We start from the raw sequence: 21,626 nt of genomic DNA, 5'->3' as shown, positions 1-21,626 counted from the left end.
AGATACATATCATGGTATTTTCTTTGCTTTTTACGGTAATGGTATCAAATCACGGTATTACAGTATTAAAAGGGATCATGCATATGAACACATATTCACACACTAAGACCCCATGAAAGAAGCCTGTTAGATGGGATATCAAACTTATCTCCATGCATGAAACCATTTAGATCTCAGTAGTTTGTAACTGAATCTGTGTAGTTTTAAGCTTCATTTCTCATGTTCATGTGTTAACATGCTTCTGAAAACATCACGTTCCCTGATAAAGCTCTGTCATTATATTAAAAACCTTGAAAAGTGGGGACTTGATAGAATGTGTGTTTTTTTGGTGCCCACTGTTGTTATTTGATTGATTTGGTTTATCTACAACATTACCCTAGTCAGATCTATTGCCATTTTAGACTGCTGTCAGAATTTGAAATTCTAAACCCCTCCTACCAAAATAAAGTGCCTTTTGTTTTAAAGCTCGTTCCCCACCTGGCTTTTTCCAGATAGAAGTTTAGATCACCCGAGGTAAAGGCATGAATAATCTTTCTGGTGCTAGCTGTGATAAAAGATGTTATGTGATGTAAATCGCTCCTTTCATTGAGAAGAGCACGGAGAGATTAATGCTGCATTCAGGTACTCCTGTTGGTCAGAGTTTCCGAGTTGTTTAATGATAAAGATAAAGATAAACTTTATTGATCCCCTATTGGGGGAAATGTTTCAGCTTCTAGTCTGTCTTTTTGTCCTTTCCTTCCTCGTCGTCGGTGTACTCCGTGGGCTCCTCGCCCGGCTTCAGGAGCTTACCCACATAGTCGTACTTAAAGGTGAACTGAGACGAAACACAATTTTGCAAACAGCTCCCGTGCCTGCTCCGTCAATGGCTCCTAAAACGCTCACTCTATACTGTCCCAGCGGTGGACTGCATACTCTGCCTATTTACTTTTCCCTTCGTGTTTAGTCATCTTCTATTTCTGGAAAATGTAGGACATGTACAAGCAAGAAGAAAGCAGAGATAAAGCTCCCATATGAAACAAAAGGAGGCAGGCAGAAAGCTGAGGGCAGTTGTTTTTTTCCTATTATTTCTATTTCTTTGAGATAGTCAGGAAAAAAGCCAAACTGTACCTCAGGCAACGTTATGACACAATGAGTATGCATGCTCACATGAACCCATCCCCACACACAAACATTCCTACAGTGTAAGTACAGGGTCTCAGGAGGGAGGCCACCGCTCACCAGACAGCACATCCCACTAATGCCTGGTTAACCTCGATCCCTCTGTGTTTACCTGCCTCACTGTGTGTGAGCATGAATGTGTGTGGGTGTATGTGTGCACGTTTTCTTCTGGAAGATTGCTCCTGTCTGTGTGTGAGCTATGTGGGTGTGTGTTTTTGTGTGTGTGGTGCATTGCAGAAAAATGTGGGACCTGAGAATTCTCCCCTGAGATGTTCTTTTTAGCTGACGTCAAATCACAGAGAGTATGTCTCTTTGTACATTTGAGCAACACTTATTGTGTGAGCATGTGTTCACACGTGTTCACACATTCTTTCCACTCCTTGCCTATAATTAACACTTCACCTGTAAGGAGCAAGTTTAGTTCAATTTCCAATCCAATTGTATTTTTGGTTGACAGAGGCTCTGCTTATCAACAGACAAGGCAGGCAACTGCTTGGGGCCCCAGCCCAGTAGGGGGCCCCCAAGGGCCGACAAAGCAAAGTTTGCAATGACACTAAGAAACCTCCCTAAGGGGGTCCATTCAGACAGCACTTACTCTTTCTGCACTGCTTAGCATGGCTTGTTAATGCTTTAATGGTGCTGATGAGTACTGTCTTCAGAGCTGGTTAATTTCCCATAGGACTTTTTAAAAAAGATAAATACAGTATTATGTGAATGTTTATACAGTTTAGTTTTTCATTGTAAGCTTTTATAATATGTTTTATATTCATTCTACTAATATGAACACTTTTTTTGTAGAGCACAATTATCAGAGGTATTTTTTTTACTATGTACATTTTGATTGTTGATACTGATATTTTGAAATAACAAGGTTACTAAAGTTTTTTACATTTTTATTTTATATATAACACTTTTATGAACCTCAGAAATAAGAAAATGTAGACATTTAAGAATTATTTTGTTGGTGTCAGATTATTTCTAACATATTGGTGATGAACGCTGGTTGGGGACCACTGTGAATCACCGAGGATCACCGCTGCTGGTTGAGTTGCTTTACACTGTGTTGGAAGAAGAATTCTGGATGTGAACCGCAGTGAAGATGATAACCTTGCAATTATGATGTCAATCAAAATCAGCGATGCATCTTGGTACATGTAGTAACTGAACGAAAACAGCTCGGTGAGCAGGGGCTCAAAAAGGAAAGTAGTGCTTTGTATGGAAAACCAACAAAGTATAGAAATAGTTGCTCACTGACTGCAAGTGAGTTTGGTGGCTCATTTGTAGCAACCTTGACGTTATCCCCTTGGTTTGTTGACTCATTTCCAAAGCCACAAGTTGTTTTGTCTTTCACCATGTTGGTTTTCCTGAGACAGAAGTGATCGTGTTTGAATGAGGAGATAGCACTGGAGAGCAGCGAGGGATAGACAAACTCTAAGCTATCATATCGATTCCATCTTCATTTGTGGCCAATCTTATAAACCATGTATTGTGCTCAACCATACTGTGTCCTTCAGAAGGAGACTCTGTTAGTGGTGTTAGGTGACCAGAATTGTTTAGAAGTCTAAAGGGGATCATAGCTGACACACCCTTGCTTTTGCATGGGTGATGAGCAACGTGTGAACCAGACAAACCCAGTTTCAATCAGGAGAGACTTAATTGAGAATGAACAATTATTTATTTAACAATAAATGTGCAAGAATTTAGATTTGAATGTGCAAAGTCTTTGGGGGATTAGACTCCATCGTGACGACTTCATGTACTCAGAAGGGTAATGAGGCCGACAGCAGGATAGGAGACCCCCCTATGGAGTCCAGACACTGGTGGTGGTGAAGAGGAATGGAGGCTATGATGAGCCTGAATCTGGACTCTGCTGAGCTGGAATGGAGGTGACTGGGGCGGTGGTGGGTTGCAGCGATTGCCCTGAAATGACAGAATGACTGTGGAAGAGAGAGAACTGTTTTAGCATTTCGCCGCAGCAGGATGATTGGTTGATAGAGGTTGTGCCCGAATCTGGTTGGTTAATTACTTAAAGAATAAAAGTCCATTATGAGCTGATCACCAGAGCAGGTAGACAGAGGAAGTAGTTTAGGTTGAAGTGAAAGGATGAATGAATATAACCAGTCTTCCTGTCTGAACTTACGCTTACCATCCTGGTATGCACCTGACAACAATAACAAGCCACAACAACTGATGACAAACAGTAAATAGGCTAAAAGTGCTTTTAAATGTACTTTTCACAAACCGAATAAAGTGGAGCAAAGACTTAATGAATTGACTGTTGAATAAACAGCAAGACTGGAAATATCTTTGTCTGATTTGCATGAGAAAATGCCCCTAATGGGGAGACCTAGCCGTTATGCTGCGCGTCCCATGTACAAAGGCTATAGTCCTTGTTGCAGCAGATGTGGGTTCGAATCCGACCTCTGTCCTTTTGCCCTTTGCTGCATGTCATCCAAGCGGCAACCTCCGGTCTCGAAAAATTAAGCCAATGCAGAAGTAAAAAAAACTGCAGTTCGTTGAGTGTCCGCTTGAGGCTGGCTGCAGAAGCGCCGGAAGTGCCATAAGCCCACAGCCAAAAAAGCCTGTTTTTACCACAGGAATTAACAGCCTGGTTCAAAAAATGAGATATATTTTTTTGAGATATATATATATATATATATATATATATATATATATATATATATATATATTGCTTTGATTTGATCTTTTTTTCCTCATGATCTTAACCCAAAAAAAAAGAACTTTGGTGATCTCACTTCCTAAATGTCACGACTGCACTGCGCAGCCTCAGAGTCTGAGACTAGAGAGCATCATCGGCCAGCAGGCAGACTGACAGACAGACAAGCTTGACAGGCAGACAGGTAATTAGACTGGCAGGTAGACAGACAGGCAGTCAGAAGAGAAGATAGGTTTAGTGGCCTAAAGGCTGGTTATGATATCAGTGTGGAATCCTCACTGATCACAAAACAACACACATGCATAAAACCTGCACACAGACCCCTGACAGACCTGCAGACACACACTGACACTCATGGGCACAGTAGGTGTGTGGTGACAGCTTGCAACTGTCTGTCAATTCAGTTAAACTGCAGTCAGGCCGGTGTCACCCTGAGAAACAATGAGCTCTGTTCCTCCTGTGAAAACCTCAGGCAGCTCACACACACACACACACACGCACACACACACACACACACACACACACACACACACACACACACACACACACGCACACACACACACACACACACACACACACACACACACACACACACACACCGAGTTCAGTTGTGGTTTAAAGAAAGAGAGGGAAATGGGGATTTGAGTATATGACAACATCTATATTTGATTGTACAACAGACAGGCAGAGCATGTGTAAGAGAGAGAGATAGAGAGAGAGAGAGAGAGAGAGAGAGAGAGAGATAGAGAGAGAGAGAGAGAGAGAAAGCCAGGGAGTAGATGCGGCTCGTCCCTTGCATCCTGCATCACAGAGAAGTCCTTTTGGCCTGTCATTCAGTGTCAGCCTGTATTAGAGGCTAAGGAAAACCCCTGGGAGAGGGAGAAAAAGCAACAGAGAGACAGGGGGGGAGAACTGCAGGAACAACAGCCGAAAGGGGGGGGGGGGGAATTCAAAAAGACAGACAGGGAGGGAAGAGACAGAAGGAGAAAGAAACCTGAGAGATAAATCCTGAAGCAAAGAGGGAAAAAGATAGTGGGGAAATGTAGAGAAGGAGGGAACAAAGTGCAACATGGAAAGGAGAAACAAAGAAAGGACTGTTCCAGCAGAAAAATACAAAGGAGAGTAGAAAAGAAAGAAAAGAAAGAACTATTAAAAGAAATAAGTAAGGAAGATGAGTGGAGGCATAAGTAGAAGAAATGTGAAAAATCAACATCAGGCTTTGACTTTGTAGTCCACAGTATGCGTTCAACTGTGAACTTTCTCTCTGTCCTGTGATCCACTGATGAGCCGAGGCACATCACTGTGAATTCAACATCTTTATCAAATATATCACCTTTTTTTCCCCAAAAACCTTTGTTCCTTAACAATGTCAGGTACAATAAGATCAGATATACTTGACTTGATAGACCTGCAGGACAGGTTTGTATGCAAGCCTCTACATCCCACAATGCACTTGCTAACACTGTCCAAATGTACATACAACAATGAAACTCAGACCATTCTCAATTGAAATTGTACACACAAGACTTTACTCCATTACAGTTTTTCTCAGTCGCTTTGGTACATTTCTCGAATCATTCTCGACATTTGCAAAACAGTTAGTTCCTTGCTCAAAATCCTTAGTTCATCTCTCAAAAGTAAATATCTGTGTCAATGAACATGTCAGTGCCATCAGAATGACAAGTCCTTGTGTATGGATAAGACAGTCAAATTGCTTAGTCATGTTGTCAATATAACAGTATACTCTGGAGGGGTGTTCTGATATAAACTATGGCTAAAGTTCTGATGACAAGTATTGTAAATTGTAAGTTACACCTTAATGTATGTGGGAGATTGATTGCAAGAGACTGGACAAGATTCACATTTACGCTTTTACTGTTTGTACTGTAATTTGTTGACAGACCATGTCATTGCAATACATAAAGGAAGAGACAGCACTGCAAAGCACAAAGAAAAAAACAAGAGTAGAAATGTGAACATAGGACAATCTCCTTAGGGAAAACTGTACATGCAGTGCTGTAGGAATTACAGTGCAGTCTTCCTACACCTCCTGACGTTCCTGTCTGTTGGGCCACAAATTCTCATCCACATCACAATGAATATCTTCTCTTGTGATGCATCCATGGCAGCCAGAAGGGTCATCTGTGTATGTGGCTGGCGATCATATACTTTCCAGTATTTCCAGTTGTTCTCCCAACATTTGGCTGCACCCTTCGACCAGCCTCGGCCATTGTAAGCTCATGAACATGGTCTACAAGAACGTGGTCTACAAGTGTGGCTCTTATTTCATCAGGAACAGATGAGATCAGATGTCCTCGGCCTCTTCTGCCTCTTCCTCTGTTTTACCTCCCAGCTCCTCTGCCACGCAGCCTCACTCCTCTTCCTCTTCTTCTTCTCTCTGGCTGGCTCTTGACCCCGTCCAATTCCTTGTCCTTCCATTGTCAGACATTGTGACATTGTATTGTGTTGTTGCTATATATATATACTTGCCAGTTGTTGGTTCATGAGATGCACCTTCGAGCTATTTCAGAAAACTGGTTGATCATTGGTTGATCTAATGCTTCACACATTTCCCTTCGTTAGAGAAAGTCAAGATTCACCTGGGAGCAATTTACCAATTCAGGACAGATTTAGAAAAAAAAATCTAATGGAAATGTATAGAACTATGCTTGACATATTATGACAACTTGTTCAACCATTTTGCATGTAAAGACTTATGCAATGAACTAATGCCTAAATGTTGTGGGGGATGAGACTATTCAACAGAGACCCATTATAATACATTTTTATCAACATGACACAAGCCATTGATAATGTAGGAAACAGCAGAGAATTGTACATAATCATTTGCATGGATGTACCAAAGCATTTGCAACTTGTTCAAAGAAATGAGAAACGGCTTTTTTGATGTGCACAAGTGACACAATGATGTGAAGATTGAACAAGTAGTTTTGAGAATTTCAATTCTGATCTGAGAAATGTACCAAAGTGACTGAGAAAAACTGTAAAAGTAAAACATGTCGCTCAGTTAAAAAGGGTGAAGAACGGGGATGTTGCCGGTTGCTTGAGACCTCTCGACTCACAAGAAGAACTCTTTGGTGTTCGGTCTCTTTTCAGGTTCTAGTCAAATACAATTCATGCAGGTCAAGTATCAATTTTTCTTTGTTACTCAAGTGAAATTGCATCACTTGAGTAACTTCAGTTTGGATATGACTACTACAGATTTTAAACTAAAGGTCTTAAAAATACATGGATATTCAACAATATTGAAGATGGTACCTGATTGGAATATGAAGATATAATACATCATTTTTTAACCATCTTGCAAGTCAGATATCTCAACCTCTGCTGCATCCAATTTAATGTTTATTTCAGATTCTGATTCACTGAGATACTCATGAAAATGTTTTCATTTCCCTGGTGGTTTAGGGTGCTCATCTAGCACGCTCTTTGCATCACTGCACCTTGCTGTAGTATCCTATATGACTCTGATACCAAAGATGGCCAATTCTTCCTGTCTTTTTAAAAAAAGGAGTTAACCTAAGCTGTATGGTCATTAACAAAATCCCTGTCAACTTTCAGATTTTAGATTTCACATCAGCCTTAGGGGATCATTACACATTCTAGCATGGTTTCATCTCTACATCTAATATGAGTCCTTGCTGGTTGCAGCAGAGCATCTTAACTCCGTTTTGAGGCGCTGTTCTGCTTCGCTGATGATGACGCTGATGAGCAGGGAGCATTTGGAACGACTCATGTGTGCTCGTCTCATATGCCTCCTCATTCAAAACGGCTGCTGCAGCTCTCTGAGGCTCACCTGTAAATTACAGAGAAGACACTGTGTTTGGTTTAGTAAGTTAGACAGGAGATGGATGGATAGACAAAAAGATATTTAGATAGATATATAAAAAGATAGATAGATAGATAGAAGATAGATAGATAGATAGACGAGACAGGCAGGAGAGAAGAGAGCAGGGGGGAGAGATGTGAGAGATGTGAGATAAAGTGGTGGGGCGGTGAGGGGGCGGTCGGCACGCAGTGATTGGAAAAATATCGAAGACGCGTACGCGCTAATCCGATGATAGGTCTCCGTTACCGAGAGGAGGGAGGGGTCTGTAAAAAAAAACAAAAAAACAAGTAGGACCGGGGCGGGAGCATCTTGCGCTCGCGCGCCGCGTCCCTTCCTCTCGAGGCTTCTGTGTTAGAAACTCTCATATCTCACATATCAATAATTCAAGCCCGGGAAAGAGAGAGAGCAGACGGAGCTCCCCTTGCGCGCTATGACTTCTGCTGCGTCGTCACTCGTCCAGGGCCCCTCCGCACCGCGCGTCAATCCCGCGTATCGTGTTTCCAAGTGACAGAAAAGCTGCTGAGAAGTGAGGAAAGAGGAAGAGTGCAGGTGAAAACTCGTGACACGAACGGAGATACAGAGGTTATACAGAGATCGTCGCAAAAAAGGAGAGCGGCCTCAAAATATCCCGTTTTTTTCTCCTCCGAGAGATTCCGCGAGGGAGAAAGTGTTTTCTTTCGGTTAATTAATTCAAGCTGGTGGAGTTGCATCTCTAGTTGTAAAGACCAGCCTGCTCTAGGTTCCGCTGGGGAACACGGGGAAACTCTTGCCACCTTACTTTTTGAAAGGGGAGTAGAGCCGGGTTTTGAGGTGTGTTCTTGGTTCTGCTCCGGTATGTTGGCGTTTTGCCTGCTGAGTGCCGTGTGGCTCGCGGCGAGCCCAGCCCGCGCTCAGAACGAGACGGAACCAATCGTCCTGGAGGGGAAGTGCCTGGTGGTGTGCGACTCCAACCCGACCGCGGACCCCACGGGCACGGCGCTCGGGATCTCTGTGCGCTCGGGCAGTGCCAAAGTGGCGTTCTCTGCAGTCCGGAACACCAACCACGAACCCTCCGAGATGAGCAATCGAACCATGGTCATCTACTTTGACCGGGTAGGGAAATATTCAATTTTATTCAAAATAATGTAATTGCATCAAATAACTAAAGAAGAGAAGTCAGTTGTAATTGTGGTGGCCGTTTTATATTAGTCTTATTGGAAATAAATACCACCTGAAGAAGGAACGACGTAGATTAACGCACTTAAGTTTTACATGTGGCGTGTAGCCCACAACCTCATGTGACAGTTGTCAAAAAGCACGGATAGAGGACAAAATGAGCTTTGACTGGATGGAAAGTAATATCAAATAATTTAAAATAGTTTCTATCTCGTTTTCTGCCCCGTTGTCATGTCTTACTTAACTATTTAGTTTAGGCTTTTTGCGCATCTTTGAAATAAAGAAGACACGCTTTGAAGTTTAATTTCATATAAAGGCCGAATTAAGTCTGAGGTACTGCTATAAATACAGTATATTTAAAAAGTCGTTTAAACCAGGTTAAACGAGGGAATGGATGCAGACTCCGGGGACTGGTGCGTGTGCGCAGCTCCATTCTGAAAGACTAAAATTGGAGCGGAAATGATCCGTCTCCGTAACGATTCTTTTTATAGGCAATACGTTCCCGAAGTGCCTAGGAAAGTAAAGCTTGGTAGACTAGACCTTTGAATATTTCAACTTTTTTTTTTAGAGCTGCCAATATGGAATATAGGAAACTGACATCTCGCCAAATAATTTAGTAACGGCAGGTCGCGGGGGCGAGGTCCTCACCGCCTCCCGTTAAAGGTTAATTATCCCTCAAACTGCCGTTCAATTACACGCCATAGTTCGCCTCCTTCCATAAAACCAGACATTTGGCTGCAGGAATGCATAATTGAAAATTTCATTTGAATGATTGATTAAGTTCTCTTTCATTCCCCATAAAGTTAGGAAGTTCTGACAAGGGGGAAAAGCCGAGATAAAAGCCGAGTTATTCCACTACAACACTGAATCTGAATCTGTGGTCCAGGGCCTAAGGAGCTTTTTACAGCCCTCTATCACACAATACACAAGATAAAAGCGGGATGAAGGATTTACTGGAAACCCAAAAGAAAAGCGTGGATACGTTTTTAAAGAAAAAATTAAATTAGACAGAATTATTTTGAGATGAACTGAGAATTCATTTTTTGTAAGGAGTTTGCGTGGAGTTTGTTACACCAAACATCTGAGTTGACCTGTATTGTAAAATGCCGCCAATGTCTGGACTGCTTCAGTTATTTATCATTATGTGCAGGTTATGCCAAAAAAGAAGTATGCACCCATGTGATACTGCAAAGACATTTGAGTGCAATAATTCTGAAAGACAACCGCCTTTCTTTCTTTCTTTCTTTCTGTCTTTCTTTCTTTCTTTCTTTCTTTCTCTCCTCCAGGTTCTAGTAAACGTTGGGAAGAATTTCGACGAGGAGAGAAGTAATTTCATCGCGCCACGTAAAGGGATTTACAGTTTTAACTTCCACGTAGTCAAAGTCTACAACCGCCAAACTATACAGGTAGCACATTTTCATTTTTGTCCGTTTCGTGTTTGTGTTTGCTTGTGTGTATGAGCGTGCGTACAACTACACCCCCCCCCCCCCCTCCGCGCTGCTTTTCTTCTCATGAAAGTTGAATATCACGCGCGATGGAAGTCATTTGTAGATGTTTGAAAAGTCTTTCCCGGGAGACAACGACGAGTGCGGGCCTCGACAGATGAAAGCTAGTCGACCGCCACCCGCCGGCCCAATCATCATTAATCAATACATGCACAGAGGGTGCTGTGGTGAGCGCGATGAGGGTGCAGCAGCTTTACTTTTCAGCACCATAGACAGCGACGTCTCCTTCTCTGCCTCTTCTCATATAGAGAGAGGCAGCAGGCAGACTGAGACTTTTGATTATTTAGAAGATTAAAACATTAAGTACATTTTGAACAAAGCAAACAGAGGCAGGCGTTTTAATTTTCTCCCTCTCTCTCCCTCTCTTCCTCACAAACAAACAAGAGCTCACATGGGGTTTTTATGTAGGAATAACGTGTTTTCTGCTTATTTGCTTCTCACACAGTCTTTCTCACACACAGCCTGCAGCGTTCCCCATCACAACCCTCCTTGTGTCCTTGTTATCAACATGCCTTGATGCCCTCTCCTCATTCTTTTGATATGTCAAGTGATGAGTAGTCTTAAGCTCATTTTCCAGCATTTAACATGCACTTGATGAAGCTTTACAAGCACCACAGCGTTAATTACAATGTATCTCTAGCAAATTAAACTGTTGTGTAATTATGCTGTTGGCTCCCTGCGGCTTCAGCATTATGTTTTGCTACTTATACTTTATCATTGGAGTCTTGAATTAATTAGCAAGGCAGCGACAATAACAACAACGAGGAGGGCGGGCGATATGTTAGGGGGGGAAAGCTATGTCAAGCCCGCCCGCTTACTCCTGGTCATCTTTGTGTGACTGAACGCTACACTTGACTAATAGTTCTGCGGTAATTAAATCTGTCAAATGATGCAGAAGACAAGGGAGATAAGGCGTGTCACACCACCATTTGTGCTGCTTTTTGTGGCAATTTGCTAGGAGCTTTGGTTTTGACTATTTTTTAAAAGCATCTTTTGTTGAGGGTTCTGTCTTTAAGAGAGAATCCTGTTTAGTTTTAATAGCAAACAACTTTAAAAAAAACAAAAAAAAACAATTCTATTGTGAGTTAGAAATTTGAGGTTTGAATGCAGCGGGAGAAACCTGTGCTCTGTCACGTTCCTGACATGAAGCAGACAGGTGTAGGCTGTCCTTTCTCTCCTCCAAGCGTTCAGCCTGCGTGCTGCTCACCTTCAACCTCTTCCTCCCATCCATCCAGCGCATCTGCTGTGTCGAAAACTCCCACTGTTTGATTGTCTCAGAGGCAGCTACTGTGGTGCATGCAAGAGATGAGAGACAGCAAGAAAAAGGAGGGCAGCGGGGATGATGAGGAATGGAAAACGACGAGAGGATGAGAATAAATGAAAATCGGTAAAAGGGACAAAGTAAAACAAAAAACAAATGGAATGACACATGGGGAAGTTTGTTAAAATGAAAAAAAGGAGAGTGGAGTAAAAAGGGGAACGTAGAAATGAGGAGCTGAAAGGTGGAAGGATTGGAGAGGGCAAAAAAAAAATCGGAGAGTAGTAGAGGAAAGGAGAAAAAAAAACGGACATGTCAGATAAGAGCAAGATGGATGGAAGGTGAAGAAAAAAAAAGGTTAAGGTGAAGAGATAGACGGGAAAGAGCCAGACATTGTGAAGAACTATTGATCAGTGGATGCTTGGTAGATGTACAAAGGGAAGAAAAAACACATTATCCATCTCTCATCAGGGCTTTCCTTATGCAGGGACCTGTCTGTCTGTGAGGGGTGAGAGAAGTGATGTGGGTGTCAAAAAGTTGGGCGAACCTATTACACATCCCTTTTTTTTCCTGCCAATTATATTCAGATATTGCAAATTCATTACAGCGTGTTCTCTGATCCAAAGGGAGAACCATCAAACCATCCATAAGGCCACCCATCAGCTGTGATTACACCGACTAATGGATCGCTTTCTGACGTTCCATTAGGACAATAAACATCAAAAAACTTCCTTTTGTTACATGGTTTGAACTCAAGTGCAACAATTTACATTCCCTAGATGTGCCGGTGCTCTCTCTACTTTAAATGAAATGTAATCAAATGAGTTTCCTCTCCCTGAGTGAGCATCGTGTACCTGCAGCTTTAATCCAGAGTTTGCAGATCAGACAGACGGTGCACAGAGTGATTGGTCAGAGTTTTCTGAAAAGAATACTGGAGAGGGATATTAAGGAAATAGACAAGTTATAGTTCTGTTTATTTTGGATTTGCACTGAAAATAATGATTTTTTCACAGTGTTTTTTGAGCACCTGAGCAGTCTGAATTGGCATCCAAAGAAGCCTCAGGTCACAGCAGCTCTGTAGGGGGTGAAAGCTTTACAAGGAGCACGTCTTAAATGCTGCACGCTGTGCATATATCAAGCCTTTCATTTCCCCCCATCATGAGAAGAAAAACCCGGAGGCGCTGCCTCAAGCTGCTGATAGCACACCACTCTGATAATAACTTATTTGAGCGGTTATGCTGTGCTCTTTAGTTATAAAAACCTATTTTACATTTGGACTCAGAGCAGCTGCATCTTACTTCTCTTATAAAGAAGAATCCTCTCAGCTGATTCACTGCCAGGCAATATTTTGTGCTCTGGTTTCAAATACACACATTTTTATTTTCTAACTCGGGTCACTGGGGTCACCCCATGTTGTAATGAGATATTTCTCTCCTGAGAGATAGCAGAAATGCTTCGTTTTCAAATGTTGTCTAGACAATTTAGAACAGAAAATACTATCCCTGTCATTTGTAGAGTATAAGGATGACTAGTCGGAAAAAAAGTCCAATATAATTTCAATAAACTACAATTAAACATTTTTTTTTACTGTCAGTGCTCTTGTTAACAAAGATTTTAAGTGTTGCATTGTATGGGATTTAAAGGTATAATATACGACTTTCAGAGTAGACGTCTGGTAGATGTCGCACTTTAGCAGCAGTCGCTCAAACCAAAACAAAGCTGTCCCTTCAAGGCACCACCCCCCCCCCCCCCCCCCCTCTCTTGGTGTTCCTACTGAGTGCAGCCGTTTCTACGACTGATCTCTGCTCAGATATGCGGCCCAAAGTTGATTTGGTTTGTACTTCTTTGAATGATTTTAGACCAAACTAAGTCTTTCCTTCGGTTCAGAAAGTCTGTTGTCTCCTTGATTTTTACTCATGCAACAAAGACACATCTGTGCTAAATACAAAACCCTTTAAACATTTCTTCATGTCTAACGATATGCTCATAATAAAAACACTATGACTGTATTTCTTAGGAATGTTTCTTCGTAGCATGCTGTAAATATGAAGACAAATGCAATGGGGACACGTAAACTCTTCATTCTCAAGATTGAACCGACGGTTTATGAAAATAAAAAACAGTATTAGTCTTCCCTTATTTTGTCCTTCCCCTTAAACGTATAATATGTAGAATTTTACAAGAATGTTTACATTAAAATATAAATTAATAAGAATGGACTAAAGCTATGTTTTATATATTTTTTGTTGACTACTAACATCACCTCAAATATTTCCAACAGTTATCAAAGCCAGAGAAATCCTTCATTTTATAGTTAACGGACGTCTTGTTAGTCGTTGCCATGGAAACACTGGATGATACGTCTTAGACTGCTACATAAGGAAGCGGGAGCTGCTACTAAAAGCTGCTGTAATGTTGCTGTATGTGCTGCTGTGATAAAAACTTCATGTAAATTATCCTTAGATACACCATTGGTAAACATAAACTCTTCCTCAGGTTGATTTCGCCCGATCGTCTTCACTACAGTCAAAATGGAGTTTGTTTTCATTGCGTGTGTGTGTGTGTGTGTGTGTGTGTGTGTGTGTGTGTGTGTGTGTGTGTGTGTGTGTGTGTGTGTTGTGGGGGGGTTGACAGAGAGAACTCCCATGATTCCCCGCCAGCCTTGACTCATCTTTTTGTTATTGTTTTGATTGAGAGCCCCCTGGTGGCAGAATCTACACACTGGGTTTAAGTTTCATGATGTTATTGAATTTCTTTAATGTTAGTGTCTATGACATTTTTAAAACAGTTTTTGCAATTCTGTATTTTAATTTCGAGTCACCTTCAGTTGTGCACTACACCAAGTAGAACACTAAAAAAAGAAAACCAGCTTTTGGAATTTTGTCAACAAGCAGTGTGCCTTTATAATGTCTGATGTGAGACACACCACAATGTGACAGCCTGACGGCGTCGTAGATCGTCCTGCATATTTGTTTTGCTTCTGAAATCACGTTAGATCACGCAGTTTGTTGTGAGATCTGGTGTCTGTGAAATGGTTACTACAAAAACAGCAGATGTGATCTCGTGGTCTAGTCAAATCGTCCAGTGTGTGTGTTCTCCAGGATTATATTATTAAAAATCTGTTGAGACTGACCTCATGTCTGTGGACTCCCACGTTTTTTAAAATTGGTTTAGATATGAAAATCGTCATTCACACCTGACCACAGTACCAAGATACAACATACTGAAGCTTTTTCTTTCTGTAGTAATACTGCATAAAGCCTGATAGCACATTGCAGATTATAACAAATACTACAATGTGTCACTACACATCTGTTGTACTACAGCTGTGTACCTGAAGGAAGTGAGTGCCCTCCGGTGTGTCGATATGTTACACAGGAAGTGTAAAGAGTAGAAGCAGCAGGAATGGTGCTAAAAAAAACCCCTCTTTATTGGTGTTATTGGCTCAGACAGTGCTCATCTTGTACAGTGGAGATGCAGTGAAATGAGAGGCGAGTCAGAGCCACATAAATAAGCACCTTATCTGTTCCTGTGTTCTCTTGCCTTTGAGATGGTGGAAGGAGAAACAGGGAAGAAAAGACAAGATAATGGAGTCTGTTTGCAACTGGCCAAAGCGACAGTATATTCTAGGAGTTGTCAGGCTTCTTCACAAAGACAATGTGTTTCAGCCTTTCCTTTGAAAGCTTGTTTAAAGAGCGATCATACTGAGAGGTCATTTACAGCTGTGGGTTTTTTGAGAGAGCTTGAGAGATTTTTGGTCCATACTCTTGAGTCTCTTTTTTTTCCTTTTTTTATTTTGTACAAACATTCATGGTCCCTAGAGGATTAACCTTTGTGACTTTTTGTGATCCCTTATCAATTTAACAAGCAAAGGAGAAGGTCTTCACCTGTCCAGTGAAATGTCTCACACACTTGAATGTACTGGCGCTACATTGTCATTGCTACACTTAAGCTGTTTTCACACATGTACTCCTGAAATGTTCTAGAAAGTTTCATGACTGGCAGCCCTCCGAAATCTTCCTGACTCACTTGTCCACATATGCATCTCGCAGCCGGAAGCTATGGCTGCAGGCAAGAGGGGGGGTCTAGGGAGTCCGACACTATGATGACAGTTTTAACCTTTAATGGATGCCATGTGTAGTTTGACATAATAAGGGTTTCAACAAGAGAAGCAGCTTGTGCTGGTCGTGTGCTGGTTGCAGAATGTAAACGTCATCACACCCTCCCCCCATGGGCGAGTGAAGTTACGGGGTCTCAGGAGGCAGGACATGATGTAAAAAGATGATGCAGAAATGGAAGACACAGCAGAGTCAAATTTGACTGGAACAAATCCTCGAACACCAAGCATGATTTTGTAGTTCATCGCACCGGTCGGCTGCCAGTCTGGTGCTGCTTGCAGAATGTAAACGTCATTACCTCCCCCCACTTGCTCGCAGTGAGCTTTCCTAAATAATTCATTTCCTGCTGTAATGTTCACATCAGCTCACCCTGACATCACGCGGACATTTTACTGGTTGGACTGGCAGGAAAAAGTCAGAGTAAAGAAATGTGTCTGTTTGCTTTCACACATGTAGCTCACCTTGAAAATGTCATGAAGTTTTGTGAAAGCGTTTTGCTAACTGTCCTCTGGCTCAGCAGGAAAGTTGATTATTTTCTTGTGAAACTGTTCAGCAACTTTAGGTGGATGGTTGGAAAAATATGCACATAAGTTCACATCCCTTAGTGATCGATTCACCTCCTTTTCTTGTGCTGTGTCATACTAGCAATGTTTTTCTGTTACATCTATTTAGAGTAAAACTCAGGAGACGTTTCAGACGCACAATAAATTGGTTAACCGTCTTCATTCAGGGGAGGAGAGGGATTTAATTCTGTGGTAGAATTTTCTTTTCCAAATGTCAAATATAAAAGCTCACTTTTCAGTTTATATAATAGCACGGGTTCTTTTCTCCCGATGTGACACCTTAATGGATCTATTTGGGGGGAAATATGGTGGTGAGCATAACAGTGACTCATTCATCAAAATCCTCTGTTGTCAAAAGTTGAAGGATCTTATTAGTGGAAAAAAAAGTCGTCTTAAGTGACAATTTCAGAGTTGGGATGTTAAGTAGAGAGGCATGAAAAGGCAAAGGTGTAATCCTGAGTCTACATTTTCTGTTTGTTTCTTTCTTCCAGGGAGTGTGATTCATACATTCTTGTGGAGAAGTCTTTCTGTGAGCTTCTGTTCATTGATTTTTGTATCGTGTGGTTCACTGTTAACAGAGATGAGGCCTCTAAGCATCTGTTTGAAAAATTGATGTCATTGTCTGCTATGTGCCAAAACATATACACACACATACAAACCACAATGTGTGGGGTCTGAAAGCCACAGGTTTGGCTTCTTTTTGTATTTAGAATCAGCTTTATTGGCCAAGTATGCTGAAACACACAAGGAATTTGACTTTGGTAAATTTTTCAACTTTCAATCATCTTGTGAGCAGTTTCACTTTTTGGCAGAACATTAAAGTTTTGGGGCAGCTGTGGCTAAGTGGTAGTGTCGGCCGTCTCTCAACTGAAATGTCAGGAGTTCAATTCCCAGCTCCTGCAGTCACATGTCCGATGTGTCTTTGGGAAAGACACTTAACCTAAAGTTGCTCCTGCTGCAGTGTGGGCAGCATATGAATGTGTATGAATGTGATCAGTTACTTCTGATGGTCACTTTACATATCGGCCTCTACCGTCAGTGTGTGAATGTGTAGGTGTGACATGTGGTGTAAAAGCACTTTGAGTAGTCAGAAGACTAGGAAAGCGCTATACAAGCTCAAGAGTGGGTGTGAGGAAAAAAAAAAGATGTTCCATGGTTTTAAATTAAACCAGATTGTCATTTCTTTTTTTTTTAAAACAGATATATGTTTGGCATTATTTTTGCCAACAAAACCAACAAACAACAAAAGTTACTCATTGGAATTTAAGACATAATTCCCCCAGAAAATTACATTTTAATTCACTAAAACTTTCAACAGTTACTACCTCAACATTTCAGGAAAACAGTGAAATAAGTCTTCCTGCAGTGCAGCTAGAAGTTCTAACAGCCTTGTCTGGTATCATATCCTGTCCACAGCTGGCCTGGTTGATCATATCGAGCTGGACTGACTGTCTCTTCAGGTCTCATTAACCCTCTCTGTCCATCTCTGACCTGTAAGCTGAGCTCAAGAAGTCAGGACAAGACTTTATTAGAGGAAAAATCCGGGATATTTTGTGAAGTTGGTGTGGTGGAATTTCTGTAGTTATTTAGATTATAATGTACAGATGTCATTAGGTTTATTCACTGTTCTCTAATGTCAGTCAGACCTGATAGAGTTCAGCTGTTATTAGAACACCAAGTACAGCTTGGAGAGTGTCAACTGTTCTTCCTGATATCTGTAAGGATGTTTGGTAGACTTATTGTCTGCTCCAGTGTTATTGACGTCACAGATTAGTCTAGGTGGGTCAATGTGACCCTGATAATGATAATGTCTTTTAGGATATATGCGATGCCTTTCGAAAAGCTATGCAGATGTGACTGAGCAAGACACGAGTACAGAAGTGTGATGTTGAATCATGTCTCCTCATGAGTATTCTTCTTATGTATAAACTTTCATCAACGTAAGCCATCTGAGTCAACTGAGTCTGAGTCTGGCAGAGGTAATAAAACCTTGTAGAAAGCTGAGGGGAAAAGTTGCTCATTTTATAGTCTCACCAGAAGAGATCAACACAGTGTTATTTTTTTTGTAGTGGTGAAGGTAAATCTGTGTGAATTCCAGGGTTGGGACAACATGGTCTTCAGATGTTCAGCCAAGCCTTATCCAAAATGTCTCAGATTTGACAGAGCTGTTCATAGAACAGTGCGTGCATACGTTAGGATATGTTGTCACTTTAGAAGGCATATTTTGAACTCTTAAGTGTAGCTTCACAATCATAAGTCCTGAAGTATTTTTGAGCCACCAGAGCTTTAAAGAATCACAGGACCATCTGCTCTTGCAGACGTTCTCAGCTGACTTACCTTAATACAGTTTGCACATTTGGTTTGGTTTGACATTCGGCAAGTTTTTCCTTTATCTGAAGGAGATGTATGAGAAGTGAAAGCTTTGCCTGATGAATTAACATTGACTAATGATGTTGTTCCCCCGGGGCAGTATTGATGAAGACGGGGACATTTTTGACAATTTGTCATTTGTAAGATCTGTGTTTGGTTCCTTGGTCTTTAATATAAATCCCCCTCTGAAGTTCTCATCCCTGCCTTGACAGATTCCTTTTCTTTGCATCTCTGTGCCTGATGTCGTCTCCACGGTAACATCTACTGCTGTGTGTGCATAAGAACAAGAAACGATTTCCAACTTTGTACTATAAATGCACCCTTTTCATAACATTTCAAACAGAGACTTATGGATGAAATGCAATTCAACAAGCAAATGAACGTTTTAGTGTGCAGCTTGTCTCTATGTTTGTGAAGGTTGTTAGAGGTATCTACTGTAATTAAGATCCTAAAGAACAGTTATTGGAAACATCCAGTGTCATTAAAGATATATGTAAGCAAATTACACTTTTATTCTTATTTATTCATTCATCTCATTTTGGCCTGCCCTCTGTTTGACTTTACACAGAACAGTGTTACCTATGACTCAAACAAAGGCTTTGTCCCACTCAAGATACTCACCAAAACCTTGACACTGAAGCAACACCATTCTGCTGTTTGTAAATATTTAGATTTGAATCTGTGCTTTTCCTTCACTGACATGTCAACATGTCATATGTACTTTTACTTACTTTTACTGCATTTATACCTCGAAATCACTCAACGGAGACCATACAGATACAAATTCAATCTGATGCTTCTCATTTTTCAGCAACTTACATGTTAATTAAATATGTTTAGAATGTCCCTAAAAGTAAGACACTGATCTTTATTATGAGTGCACCACCACTGTGCCAGCTTTGGCAATACAAAGCTCTATTCACATTATGCACAAAACTCCTGAAAACGTCCTGAAATGTTTTGCTGAACTGCATGTGTGACCCAAACAGCCACAGTTATTAACTCCAACTTTACCCGGAATTTCTCCTGCCAGTCCCATAGTAAAATTTCCAGGTAATGTCAGGAAACAGCTGGAAAGTTCACCGCCAAGGAGCTGATGACACTTACATTATGCAAGCCCCTCCCAGCTGTTAGTTGCATATGAGAATTAGCAACTCAAGATGTTTTGAAGGGCAGCGTGTCCTGAAATTTTCTAGACATTTTTCAGGATTGCATACTGTATATGAAATCTGCTCCAGTGAGAGTGAGTAACCTTCTTTTCATGTCTGTTTTCTTGCATTTTGAACTCGAACGTTCACATGTTCCATTTGCTCTTGGAAGTCAGATATTCCGAGTTACAGGTCTGATACGTCATCAGGAATGCCCCCCCCTGAAGTTGGTATTCCAATTTGGAAACTTGGAGCAACTCAGTATACTCTGAGTTAAAATCCAACATGGCTGCTACGTGCATCAACAGTAACGTTTAGTGCAATCACACCGAAACTTTCGTGCAAGTTCTGCAAAGGTAATCCTGGAGTTCTCCATGTTGCTTGTCCAACTTGCAATTGGAACATGGCTCACTCGGTGTGATGTCATTCCCAAGTCTGATTTCCGAGGTCAATGGAACGCACTGCTAGTAATGAAATTTCCAAAGAAATAAAAGCAGATGCATTAAGGTCAAAGATTTACAGCTGTCACTCTCCTGGAGAAGACGTTTTAAAAGCTGTGAGGTAACTGCGGCTCTTAAGATAAGTATATTACTAGACTGAAGAAGCAATGGCTGTCGCTTGTTTTCAATTGCACCCCCTGTGATGGGATTGTCTGATGCAGCATTTGAAAGGGAAATATCTGATCCAGAGCCATGCAAACACCTTTCTGGGTGCTATTTGCTGAATCAAAAATGGCTTTCACAGAACAGATAAAAGAACATAGCATGCAGAGTGCAGATGCCTTGATAAGCTCCTTTTTATCACTCACCATATCTACTTACCGAGGCTGTGATATTTAAATATGTTTGAAAGTCCCCATGGTTTCTTTATTCTCACTGCAGTGATGATTTAAGATCTGTGATACTGCAGAGCTTTACACTGCCATAGAGCAGAGCAAAGAGTTTCAACAGACAGACACATTGCACACAAGACACCAATATAATAATTGACTCCATCTTTTATATACAGATGTACCCAAGTTGGAAAAAGTGCTCATTAAGAAGAGCTACATACTGGGGGGGGGGTAATTGCATTTCTGTATTGTATTTCTAGAAAGCACCTCTCCATGTTTCCACAAGAAATGCTCAAAAGGTGCATCAACAAAGACGGAAATCTGAAAATCAAAAAAGCTTGTTGAAAGAACCAAATAAACACACAGAGCTGACCTACATAACATCTCCTGACCAGCACAGATGTTCCAGATTCTAATAATGAGAGCGTCTGCAGCAGGAAAAGTTTTTTTTTTCTCAAAATGCAAAGTATGTTACAAGAAAATATGAGACTTAACTTTGAAACTCTTGGCAACAGGCAGCGGGTTGTGTGATCTGAGCTAGCATCACAAGGTTATTCTCTTGCTATTAGCTTCATTAGAAAGTAGCTCCAGAGCTATGCCCTGTGGTTAGTTTAGCTTTATTGAGCTCTATTTGCTGACAGTCTTGTCGGTTGAACATCATTGAACAGGATCTCCGTTGTTGTACCTTTGTGTTCTTGTAAAACACACAATCAGATGCTTTATGAATATTTAAACATACAATATTATGTAGAATGTTTACACAATATCTGAATTAAAAATTGATATAGCCTAAGTATGTTTTTGTTGTTGTTGAAAACTTACATCACCTCAAATTTGTCCAACAGTTATCAAAGCCAGAAAAATCCGTAATTTTATAGTTGAAGCGAGACGTTGCTTTGGAAACACTGGATGCTAGATCAAAGACTTCTGCATAAGGAAGCGGGAATTGCTACTGAAAGCTGCCGTACTCTTGCTGTATGTGCTCCTGTATG

General features: G+C 41.1%; 1 protein-coding gene across 1 annotated transcript in view; it reads left to right on the top strand.

The window, feature by feature from the left end:
- The first annotated feature begins 7,898 nt into the window (after positions 1-7,898).
- Positions 7,899-21,626, top strand: part of cbln1 (cerebellin 1 precursor) — a 36,892-nt gene continuing 23,164 nt past the window's right edge. Inside the window, exons 1-2 of the mRNA XM_020640490.3 lie at positions 7,899-8,777; positions 10,127-10,246. Of these exons, the coding sequence (XP_020496146.1) occupies positions 8,520-8,777; positions 10,127-10,246 (378 nt within the window). The 5' untranslated portion in view covers positions 7,899-8,519. The remainder of the gene's footprint in view (positions 8,778-10,126; positions 10,247-21,626) is intronic.

This window comes from Labrus bergylta, chromosome 7 (assembly GCF_963930695.1).
Source record: "Labrus bergylta chromosome 7, fLabBer1.1, whole genome shotgun sequence".
Classification (NCBI taxonomy): domain Eukaryota; kingdom Metazoa; phylum Chordata; class Actinopteri; order Labriformes; family Labridae; genus Labrus; species Labrus bergylta.
The sequence above is the reverse complement of the archived record's forward strand: the minus strand, read 5'-3'. Positions and strand labels throughout refer to the sequence as shown.